We start from the raw sequence: 12,526 nt of genomic DNA on the forward strand, positions 1-12,526 counted from the left end.
CATTTAGAATAATGCTATAGTTAAAGACTTTGTGGCAGTTGGGATGTGGCTCAGTGGCAGAGTGCTTGCCTATCATTCAAGAGGCCCTGGGATCCATCCCCAGCACCTCAAACCAAAAGCAAACAAACAAAAAATAATTTGTTAGATCAAGTGTTTTCTCTAACTCCTTGAGCTGCATATCGCCTGGAGCAATTATCATCTGAATTATATCCACTTTGGTGGCATTTCCATTTCTTTCAAATTCTTCCCTTGAATAACCTTTCAGGTATTTGTGATTAGAATCATTTGGAACTTGCCAAATTGCTTGGGAATTCTTTCTTCTTTACCATAGTGTCAATGGGGGTAAGAAGGAAGTGGCCACATGGACCATATAGGGTATGCTACCAGAATACCTAATGTTACTGATATTGATTTTGTTTTAATGTTTGCTTTTTGTTTTCTATATGCCTCATACTTTTTGCTCTTCCGTTCTTCCTTTACAGCTTTCTTTTGCAATAATGAATATTTTCTAGTTTAATACTAATTCCTTAATGATTATTTCATTATCTCTTGAGTTCTTTTCTTATTGACTGATCTAGAACTTACAGTAAACATCTTTTTTATTCTTCTTATTTGATATAATTAGTTATACATGAGGGTAGAATGTATTTTTTAAAATATTTATTTCTTAGTTTTAGGTGGACACAAATATGTTTATTTTACATTTATGTGGTGCTGAGGATTGAACCCAGTGCCCTGTGCATGCTAGGCGAGCACTCTACCACTGAGCCATAACCGCAGTCTGAGAGTAGAATGTATTTTGACATACATATATGTAGTATAACTTTTTATTCTTCTGGGGGTACCTGATGTAGAATTACATTGGTTGTATAATCACATATACACAGGACAGTAATGTCCAATTCATTCTACTATTTTTCCAATTCCCATTCCCCCTCCCTTCCCTTCATTCCCCTTTTTCTAATTAGAAGTACTTCTGTTGTTTCCTAGGCCTCACCCCCACTCATTGTGAAATTAGCATCTGCATATCAAAGAAAACATTCAGCATATGGTTTAGGGAATGGCTTATTTCACCTAGCATGATATTCTCCAGTTCCATTTACCAGCAAATGCCATAATGTCATTCTTTTTATGGCTGAGTAATATTCCATCACACACACACACACACACACACACACACACACATATATATATCACATTTTCTTTATCCATTCATCTGCTAACAGGTACCTAGGTTGATTACATAATTTAGCTATTGTGAATTGAGCTGCTATAAACATTGATGTTGTTGTGTCACTGTAATGCTGATTTTCAATCCTTTGGGTATAAACCAAGGGATTGGATAACTGGGTCAAATCATTCCAAGTTTTCTGAGCAATCTCTATACTGCTTTCCATAGTAGTTGCACCAATTTGCAGGCCTCCAGCAATGTAGGATTGTACGTTCCCCCCACATCAACATTTACTGTTCCTTGTATTTTTGATAATTGCCATTCTGACTAGATTGAGATGAAATCTCAGTGTAGTTTCAACTTGCATTTCTCTAATTGTTAGAGATGCTGAACATTTTTTCATATGTTTGTTGACCGATCGTTTTTCTTCTTCTGTGAAGAAGAGTTCAGTCCCTCAGTCCATTTATTGATTGAATTATTTGTGTTTTTTTTTTTTTGGTGTTACATTTTTGAATTCTTTATGTATCCTGGAGATTAAATGCTCCAGCTGAAGTGCAGGTGGCAAAGATTTTCTCCTATTCTGTGGGCTGTCTCTTCATGTTCTTGATTGTTTTCTTGTCGTGAAGAAGTTTTTAGTTTGATACAATCCCATTTATTGATTCTTCATTTTACTTCTTATGCCTCTTACAATCTATATCAGGTTTATATTAACTTAAATCCAATAAGATACAGAAACTTTTTTCCTATGTAACTCTAGTCCTCTTCCTTTTTGTGCTATTATTGTTAGGCATATTATATCTATGTGTAACTCCACATACATTATTACAATTGTTAATTTATATAATTTATCTTTTAAATAAGCTGAGAGAAGAAAGGAGAGTGTATATATGTATTTAGAGCTTGTTATATCTACTTTCTTATTCACCTTTCTTTTTAAAAAATTTATTAATTTATTCTAATTTGTTATACATGACAGCAGAATGCATTTAATTTATTTACCTTTCTTTTTTCACCTTTCTTGATTCTCCTCATTTCTTCCTATGGATTCACATCAGTATTTGATGATATTATTTCCTTAAATACTACTTTGGTCTCATATACCTCCTTTGAGCTCTTATTGCCAAATATATTACATTTCTATATATTATAGGCCTATCAATATAACTGTTTGTGTGTAGCTTTATACAACTGCTCTTTAATTCAGTTAGGAAAAGAAAGGAGAAAAAATATGTAATTATATTCTCTTTTAGAATTACCTACATAATTATTTTTATTGGCACTCTTTGCCTCCTCCCCCATTTCTTTTCAAATCCAAATTACTATCTGGCATCTGGCATCACTTGCTTTCAGCCTGAAGAAGTTATTTTAGTTTTTCCTGTAAGGCAGTTCTGCTACGAATAATTTCTTTTTGCTTCTGTTTATAGGGTAATGGTTTTATTTTGCCATAATTATATATATTTTCTAGCACTAGGGATTGAAACCAGGGGCTTGTGCATACTAGCCAAGTATTATACCATTGAGCTACATACATCCCTTGTCCCTCTTTTGAGATAGGGTCTTGCTAAGTTGCCCAGGCTGGCCTAGAACTTGAGATTCTCCTGCATCTGCCTCCCAAGTTGCTGGGATAAGAGTCATGTCTCATTGTTCCCATCTTTTGCCTTCATTTTTGAAAAATAACTCTCCTGTATATGAGATTCTAGGTGACAGAGTTTTACCTCAGCACTTTGAGTATGTTGCACACTGTCTTCTTGCCTCTATTATCTCTGACGTGATTTCAGCTGTTAATTTTATTGGGGATTCTTTGTATGTGATGAATTGTTTTCTCTTGCTGTTTTAAAGGTTTTTTTTGTTTGCTTTTGTCTTTAAACAGTTTGCTGTGATATGTCTGGGTAAGGATCTCTTTTGGTTTACCCTACTGGGAGCTCATTAAGCTTTTTTTTTTTTTTTTTTAAACATAATTTTTAATTGTAGATGGACACGATACCTTTATTTTTATGTGGTTCTGAGAATTAAACCCAGTGCTTCACACATGCTGGGCAAGCGCTCTATTACTGAGCCACAACCCCAGCCCTCATTAAGTTTTTTTTTTTAATGTATAGGTTCATGTTTGTTTGTTTGTTTTAATCAAGTTTGGGGAAGTTTTCAACCTATCTATATCTGAATGTTTTTCACATTAAGCAAGAATGTTCTTTTTGTAAAAAGCTTTTTCTAATCTTCAAAATAATCTTCATTTATCAACAAACTTTTCATTGTATTCATTTAACAAATTAACAGTGTTAAACTATACAACACTACCTTGTCAATCCCAAGTACTCAAATGAACCAAAAAAACTGCTTTGGAGCACTGAAAGGAAAGAAAAAAAAAGGCTAAGAAAGGCCAACAAATATATTTTAGAAGCAGTTGAGGGGGATTGTTGGAAAAGGGGTGGGAGCTTAGATTCTTGAGCACCATCAGATTTCCTCAAGGTTCAGAGGAGTTTTTCCACAAATTCTTTATTATTATTTTTTTGGTACCAGGGATTGAAACCAGGGTTGCTTATCCACTGAGCTACATCCCCAGCCTCTTTGTTAAAATATATATTTTGTTTACTGTTAGGATCTTACTAAGTTGCTTAAGGCCTTGCAAAATTCCTAAGGTTGGCTTTGAATTTACAATCCTCCTGTCTCAGCCTCCTAAGCCGCTGGGATTACAGGCATACACCATTGCACCTGGCCTCACAAATTCATTTTTAATATGAGAGATTAAAACTAAGGAATCAAGCCGGGCACAGTGGTGGATGCCTGTAATCCCAGCAACTTGGGAGGCTAAGGCAGGAGGATCAAGAGTTCAAAGCTCGCCTCAGCCACATCAAGGTGCTAATAAGCAACTCAGTGAGACCCTGTCTCTAAATAAAATTCAAAAAAGGGCTGCAATGTGGCTCAGTGGTTGAGTGCCCCTCAGTTCAATCCCTGGTACCCCAAACAAAACAAAACAAAACAACAAAACCCATAAGTGGGTTGGGGCTGTAGCTCAGTGGCACAGTGCTTGCCTAGCATGTGTGAGGCACTGGGTTTGATCCTCAGCACCACATAAAAATAAACAAATAAAGGTATTCTGCCCCTTTACAATTACAATAAATAAATAAATAAATAAATAAAAATAATAATAAAAAAAACCCTAAAGAATCAGAGGAACCTGTACTTTGGGATATTAACCAGGTAATCCAAATTCCTAGATTGTGGATGAAGTAAGTAAAAGAGGGGAGAAAGTGGAGAAGAGGCAGAAAAGAAGAATTAAGAAGCACAGAGGGGAAACATTGTGTCTAGAGGAAATTAAGTCATAAACTCTTTGAATATTTTTACCATTGTTTTACTTACTGTTCTCATGGAGCTACAAGCTTCCTTAGTTGCTCACCACCAAAATTTCTATTGTTTTTGATAGCACCTTTGACTTGAACTTCCCTAAATTCTGTGCCCAATAAAGTCAATCCCCTTAGGGAGGGCTACATTTCTATAGCCTGTCTCTCCCCTAGGTATAATTTCTGTACTGTTGTTTGAAACTTAGGGATAGGAATAGTAGCTCATTTCTGAGGGATTCTACAAGTAGGGTTCTAAGCAGAGGCAGTATTGAACTCAATATCCTATGAGTAGATGGGTTAGGGTAGCCAGGCCTTGTTATGCCTGCCCTGCAGTAGGCGTAAAGCTTCTATCCTACATATAGGTACTTTGTGGAAAAAGGGATTCCCAGACCTCTTTGCTGTTGTTGCCTGAAATAGAACTTTGGTAACATGGAGCTACGGTGGATGAAATATCCTGAAGACTTGCTTCTACTTGGAGAAGACCATAGTTGTAAATTGAGAGCTGGGTGGTAAGGAGAGGGAAATGGTCATAGCTCAAATGCCATGGATTTTTGCTGTTCTCACTGGGATTTAGTAGATTTTCCTGAATAAATGTTTCCTCATTTGCTGTATGCCCTTAGGATAGTTTCCAGAGAATTTTTATGGTTGTTTATAAATTTCACCAGTTGTGGTTGTTTTGCTGGGAAGAGTCCATGAGGTTACTTAAGCTGCCATTCTGAAAGTGATTCTCCACTTCTCTCTTGACCTAACACATTACATTATGGCCAATTCTAAAATTTTCCCTAAATCAATGTTTTTCCCCCAATGAGCTGTCTACTGTTAGTACTCTAATTCAAGCCCTTGCAATATTTCTGGATCATACAAGATTTTCTTAACTTGTGTTCTAGACTTTCAGTTTCTCAACTTTCTCAGTTTCTAGACTTCAGTTTCACTTTGTTCTATATTACTCCCAGGCACATCTTTTATATATATATATATATATATATATATATATATATATATATATATATTGCTGAGTTCACCTTGTTCCTCAGAAACCTTACACACCTTTACCTTTCTAACAAAATAAAGTTCAAACTTCTTGGACTATTGAGAGCCACAGCCGAAGGGGCCCCAGCAAACTTTCAGCTGCCAGCAAACTTCTAGACTGCCGGCTGATGATTGGCTCACAGCGGCCCCAGCAACATCTAGCTGATTGGCTCCTCTGCGGTGATGCTCATTGGAGATGCTCATTGAGCTGTTTCCCTGCCCTTTCAGACTACCAGCTGATGATTGGCTCACAGCGGCCCCAGTAACATCTAGCAACATCTAGCTGATTGGCTCCTCTGCGGTGATGCTCATTGGGCTGTTTCCCTGCCCTTTCAGACCACGGAGCTGCTCATTGGGGGACTTTTTTGGCTCCGCCCATGTGACCCAGCCAATCAGCCTCAAGAGCAGGAGGATTGTGGGAGGAAGAGGCTGGGTTGGGGTGTGTGGCTGGTGGGAAGCCAGTGGTGGCAGTTGGGCTCTGAGGGTTTTTTCCTGAGGAGCGGTTTTGTTTGGCGTGTGTAGTTCTAAAAATAAAGTTAGTTTCTTTTGACAAGTGGCTCCTGAATTGTGCCCAGCCAGTCTGTGGCATTGGACCTTTAGCAATCCAACTTTGGCTTACCCTTCCAACTGAATCCTCTACTACTATCCTAGTCCAAATTATGTTTATCTATAAAATTGTCATCTCTGCCTTTGTTCCTGCTGTTCCATCTATCTGAAATCCTCCTACTTATCTCTATCAAAATCCTCCCTGTTGTTCAGGACATATTCAGACATAATTTTTTTTTAACCCCAGCTGGATGAGTGTTTTACTTTCTCTTAGTTACTGTGGTTCTTAAAGCCCAGGTTTCTTTATTCCTTGTATGAAAAACCCTCGCTTATGTTTTATCTTCCACTTTAGACAAGACATTCTTCAAAGGCAAAGCTCATATATTACCCATGGTATCGAATGGATAGGTTTCACACAGTAGACATTTAATACAAAGCTGATAATTTCAGGGGTTTATTCATTGGGCCTCTGAGGAGTTTTAGTTACTTACTCGTTCTTTTAACTGGATTACTTCTTTGTCTTTTTGTTGTTTCCACTGTCTAAACTTCTCAGCATCCTCTTTCATCTGACGCATTAACTGTACTCGCTGGTTTTTCATCATCTGTAAAAAGAAAAACCAGTACAAGTATTAGTCACATGTACTTTATTCTAGGCTGATATGCAGATGGATATAATTATCATTAATAAGAAAGAAAGCCCAGAGCCAAGCTAAGAAGGCCACCAACAGATTTTCTGTTAGGTTTGCAATACCCCTCTTGCTATGTTTGCACAGGGTTTCCAAGTATAGACTATACAAATGAACACTCTGAAGAAATAAAAGAAAAATATACCTACAAGCTAAAACCAGCCCTGAATTCACTGTAGAAATGAAAAGTTCAAGGAAATGTTTATTAAGCCTCAAGGACAAAACTACCTAGCAACCACTATATTCCAAAGGTATCTGTGCAAGAGACCTCTAACCACCACTTCCATATGCTACAAGTTAACATTCAATAGCTGAAAATATTCTTCAGGGATCTATCATCTTGCTACTACTTTACAAAATTATGCCACATGATCATGGAAGATGATCAGGATATTATCACTAAATATTGAGATATGTTTTTCTTTTGGTTTCAGAGAATCTAACATTAAACTTTGAATGTAAAAAAGAAAAGAAGTTAAATGTCAAAGCAAGGTTTTATTCAGATTCTAGATGACAACCAGCACAATGGCCTATAAAAGGGACATTTATGGAGATTTTCACACTTGAAGTGAAAACACTCCGTAGTATAATTTGAAATGGAACATCTATGTATGTTCCAATGCAGTAAATTTAAGGATGAGAGTTTATTACCCGTATCTCCTGGTTCAGTTTGGAGACAGTATGCTCTGTGGATTCCTTCAGTTTCAGAAGTTTGGATTGTTCATTTAGTTTCTTCTTCAAATCAGCTATTTGATTCTCCAGCTCCTGGAGACGTTTGCGGCGACGCTCACTCAACCTAAACACAGATACAGTAGGAGTGAAGGCTACCAACAGCAAAGCCAGACTCCAAAATATATGAGACTTCTAGGTGTACAACCCTGATATATGTAAATAGTCATCTTTAAAATAACAAATACCAAGCTGGGCATGGTGGCACATGCCTATAATCCCAGTGGCTCAGGAGGCTGAGGCAGGGGGATTGAGAGTTCAAAGTCAGCCTCAGCAATGCCAAGGCACTAAGCAACTCGGTGAGACCCTGTCTCTAAATAAAATATAAAATAGGGCTGTGGATGTGGCTCAGTGGTCGAGTGCTGCTGAGTGAAATCCCTGGTACCAAAAAATAAATAAATAAAAATATACCACCCAAACAACCCAAACTGTCTCAATAATAAGAGTTTAATACCAGAGTAAAACAACATAATTTTTGAGTATTCAAAAATGAACTGCTTCAATATTTCCCATCCTACAACTTTCTGCCAAAAGGATGTTCTGTGAAGGTATTTCGCTTCATGTTGGCCAAAAGGAATTATTCTGACAATTATTACACAAGTCTGAGACAGAAAGTAAATATTCAGCATAACTTTGAAGAACATGAGCTTTAGATTCATACAGAGATAAAACAGTCACTGGGTAAAATGAAGGTAGAGTAGCCAATAAGCAAGAGTTGAAAGGAGAGTAGGAGGTTATGGTTATCTTAGTTTTATTCTTAACTGATTAAGAGATGGTTATATTGATTTTTTTAAATCACTAGCCTGGTTATTAATTCTATTCACAAGCTAAATTACCATCAGTGTAGGGGGAAAGAAATTGCTACTATCCACTAGGTCTAATAATCTTTTAAAAGCCAGCTCACACATTAACATTTTATGCATCCTTCCTTGATCATGCCAGCTTAAATTCTCATCCTGCTTCTGAACTCTTAACACAGTTACTGCCTAAGAAATTAATCTGGCTAATTATATGCTATGTTATGGCATTCTTTCATTGTCATCATGAGATGTTATGTAAAATCTCAATTACTTTTCTTGTGTTTATATCCCTTTCCCACACTAGGTTTAAATCCTTTGGTGGCAGTAAATGTCTCCTACTTCTCTATTCCCTCTAAAGCTTCTCATACATAGTAGGGACTTAACATTTATTGATTTTATTCTTACTTAGCTTGGTTGACATCCTTCTTTGCTGTCTGAAGTTCAAGAACCAATTCTTCCTTTTCCTTTTGCAGACTGATGACTTCCAATTCCAGATTTTTTATGTTATCCTAGAAAGGTCATAAGTCAGAGGGAAAGAAAGGCATTATTTAGCAGAGGAAGAATATCATTTCAACATTCCATCTTTCCAGGAACTATGAATTAAATTTTAGCACTTCACTTATACACTAAAAACATTTGTTCTTAATTCAATGGAGATTAAAATTGTGTAGTAGGCAAAGTATGGGCTTGGAATCCAGCAACACTTATTATCTAAAGTATCTTATGGAAAGTCACTACTTTTAGCCTTAGTTTCCTGTGCAGAAAAGAGTTAAGAGAGCAGGCCTGAGACTGCTATCCTTAAAAAAAGATAGCTTGGGGCTGGGGAAGTGGCTCAAGAGGTAATGCGCTCGCCTGGCATGCGTGGGGCACTGGGTTTGATCCTCAGCACCACATAAGATAAAATAAAGATGTTGTATCCGCTGAAAACTGAAAAATAAATATTAAAAAATTCTCTCTCTGGGTATATGTTTGGGAACTAACATTCTTGTAGGGTTCCTGCCATTTCCTCCTAGCTGATAACAGAGGCTCATCCATGCCTAAACTATGCAAACCATGTGATTTACCCTGAACACCTGCCTTCTTTTTCCAAGTGTAGAATTTTGGTACACACAAGGCAGAGGTAAAAGTCTTAGACTCTGAGGTTCAGGTCTTCCCTGGTAGAGACCATTTCACACATGATTACAACCCATTAGTGGAGGAATGCAGGGCTTCCTGTGTGACTCCACTGGGAGGGGACTTTTGGTAGCTTTTGCCTAGTTTCCCTCAAACTGTGCCCAGAGGCCATTGTCTTTGCTCATTTTTCTTTGTATCCTTTCACTGTAATACATCTTAACTATGAATATGACTACTTGCTGAGTCTTACAAGTCCACCCCCAGTGAATCACTGAACCTAGAGGAGGTCTTAGGTATTCCAAAGAATTTCTCTATCTATGTAAATAATTAACAATAACATGAGCCAGGTACGGGGATGAGAACCCGTAGTCCCAGCTACTTAAGAGACTGAGGCAGGAGATTGCTTGAGCCCAGGAGCTTGAGACTAGCTTGGACAATATACTGAGACCGCTCACAAAATAAACAAATAAACAAACTCCAATAACACCTACTTCATAAGATTGATAGAAGATTAAATAAGATAAATAGGTAGTGACATTTTTATAAACTATAAAGAGCTGTATAAATATATCATTAGTTTTGCAAACTTATATATTCAATAGCAACTGCAGTTCTGCATGTATTTAGGCAGCAAATTCTAGAAATTGAAGTTTGGCTGTTTTCCAAGAATGGGAAAACCCAATGACCAGATTCTCTCCTATTCTCAAAACTAAAAGTGAAAGGCAACTGGCTGAATAAATGGTTGGCAGCTGAGAAGATTATATAAAGTCCCCAGACCAGTATTGGATTGACACAAAGAAGCAGAAGCAGGTTAGACAGGGCTGTATTAGAGAAACTTTGTACATAGGCTAGGGCTATTTTCCACACAATGTCCTGAGCCACTTCAGGATAACTAATGAAAATTAATCTTATTGCTTTATAGTTACCCTGAATATTTAAACTGGTCAATAACAATAAAATAAATAAATAAAAATAATAAATAGATTTATATATTTATTTTTACTTATAGAAGTACCTTGTGAAAACTAATCCAGATAATACATGTAAAGGTCAAGTCCCCTTGACTGTCTCACTCTCTGCCAAAATTCCATCCCCTCTCCAGAAGTAACCACTGTTATTAGCTTGGTGTATATCTTCGAGAAATTCTTCTTAGACAGTTACATATGTGTATATTATATCTCTAAACCTTCACATATATAAAATACATGCATTATATATATTTTATATAATATTATAGATCACATATTATATATCATGGTATGTATATGTCTTATATATGTAAATGTCTAGAATATAAAATTTAAAAAATATATAGTATGTACACATACATATGCATATGTGTATCTTTGCATATCAAATTCAAATATGTGTTAAGCATAAATAGAATTACACTTTAGGGGCTGTGGGTGTTACTCAGAGACAGAGTGCTTGCCTAGCATGTATAGGGCCCTGGGTTCAATCCCCAGTACTGCAAAAAAAAAAAAAAAAAAAAAAAAAGTCACACTATACGTGTAATGTATATTATTCTGTAACTTGCATTTTTTGCTTTATTATTTTGAGATTTATGTATACCCATACAGATCTGCTCTGCTTTTTTTCTGATGTGATAAAAGCATTCTTATATGTGTCTTTTGGGTACATGTGCTAGATTTTACTAGCATAGAGAGAAGTTGAATTATAGGGTAAGTGTACACATTTATAATTTTAACAGATACTACTAACCTGCCACACAAAGTGGCTATTTTTAAAATATTTTTCTTAGTGGTAGTTGGAAATTTATTTATTTATTTTTATGTGGTGCTGAAGATCGAACCCAGTGCCTCACATGTGTGAGTCGAGCGTTCTACCGCTCAGCGACAGTGCCAGCCCACAAAGTAGCTATTTTGATTTCTACTCTTGCCATATCGCATCCTTGTCAACATGTGATATTATAACACTTCAAAATTATTACCAATATGGTAGGTGAAAAGCAGCACCTTGTCCATATTTAGTGAGTAACTATCTCACCAACTCCGAGTGGGGGATTATTCAAATATTTGAGTCTTGGTTTACAACAAATCATGGCAATAAACTATAATGATTAGAACCAAAGCTTCCCCCGGTTTTTCTACAGCAATTCCTTGCTGTGATAAGAAAAATACTGTTTGGAATGAAAACCTGTCTTTATATTTCTTAGAAAAAGAGAGGTGATGATTTATATGTGAGTAAAAAGTACTAGTTACCTACGAGTGTGTATCTTCTTAGTTTTTAGATTTGGAAGCTTAAGCATATTTAATTTTAAGCAAAAAAGGGCCTAGATATTTACTATAGTGACTATATAGCTCATTATCTATACCTCCTTATCCAATTAGAAATACACTGTTGGAACTCATATCCCATGTTTCTAAGCAAGAGTATAAGAAGGAAGGAATAATTTCTCAGTTTTACTACTAATCTTTTGTTTATCCTAGAAATGCCAAAATACATTTGACCTAAAAAGGCTACACTGCATGTCGTGTTAACACAGATGCCTAATCTACATATTTAACTTACTCCTTCTTATAATCCCACTAAAAAATGACCCCCCAAAGCTGCTTAAATCAACAAGAATAAAAAGAGAAGAGGAAGGCAGTCGAGAGATACGAAAAAGACTTTAAGGAAAACAGCTGGGTAAGTAGTAACTGACTTCCAAAATGGAAAATGCTGAAATATAAATCTTAGAGAATAAATGCCAAGAAGCAACAAGCCAATTTATATCACAGAACAAGAAAGAGGAGTAGAGGCTCCCTTTCCGGAGTACCTGAACCTCATAGGATAGATTCACAGACACTGGACAGAGCTAAAAGCAGACATGAAGTACTATACTGCTGATAGTGATTCAATACAAATATGCATATGACTGGATACCATTCTGCCTACACAACTTCAGGCAGGAGAATGAAAGATTTCTTTATGGAAATTGACTAGCCTCAGAGAAACTCATGCATATAGAACTTCCTATTGGTTTTTAGTGCCCCACTCCTAAATCTGAATATACAACCAAAGATTACTAGAAATTGGAGGAAAGCTTCTTTTTAAAAAATTACTTTTTTAGTTGTAGATGGACACAATACCTTTATTCTATTTTTAAAAAAA

General features: G+C 36.4%; 1 protein-coding gene across 1 annotated transcript in view; it reads right to left on the reverse strand.

Annotated features, from left to right (window-relative positions):
- Nucleotides 1-12,526, reverse strand: part of Kif4a (kinesin family member 4A) — a 122,228-nt gene that overhangs the window by 49,711 nt on the left and 59,991 nt on the right. The window contains exons 16-18 of the mRNA XM_077107092.1: nucleotides 8,705-8,808; nucleotides 7,422-7,566; nucleotides 6,576-6,686 (exon numbers count right to left, since the gene is read on the reverse strand). Coding sequence (XP_076963207.1) covers nucleotides 6,576-6,686; nucleotides 7,422-7,566; nucleotides 8,705-8,808 — 360 coding nt within the window. The remainder of the gene's footprint in view (nucleotides 1-6,575; nucleotides 6,687-7,421; nucleotides 7,567-8,704; nucleotides 8,809-12,526) is intronic.

This window comes from Callospermophilus lateralis, chromosome X (assembly GCF_048772815.1).
Source record: "Callospermophilus lateralis isolate mCalLat2 chromosome X, mCalLat2.hap1, whole genome shotgun sequence".
NCBI classification, from domain to species: Eukaryota; Metazoa; Chordata; class Mammalia; order Rodentia; family Sciuridae; genus Callospermophilus; species Callospermophilus lateralis.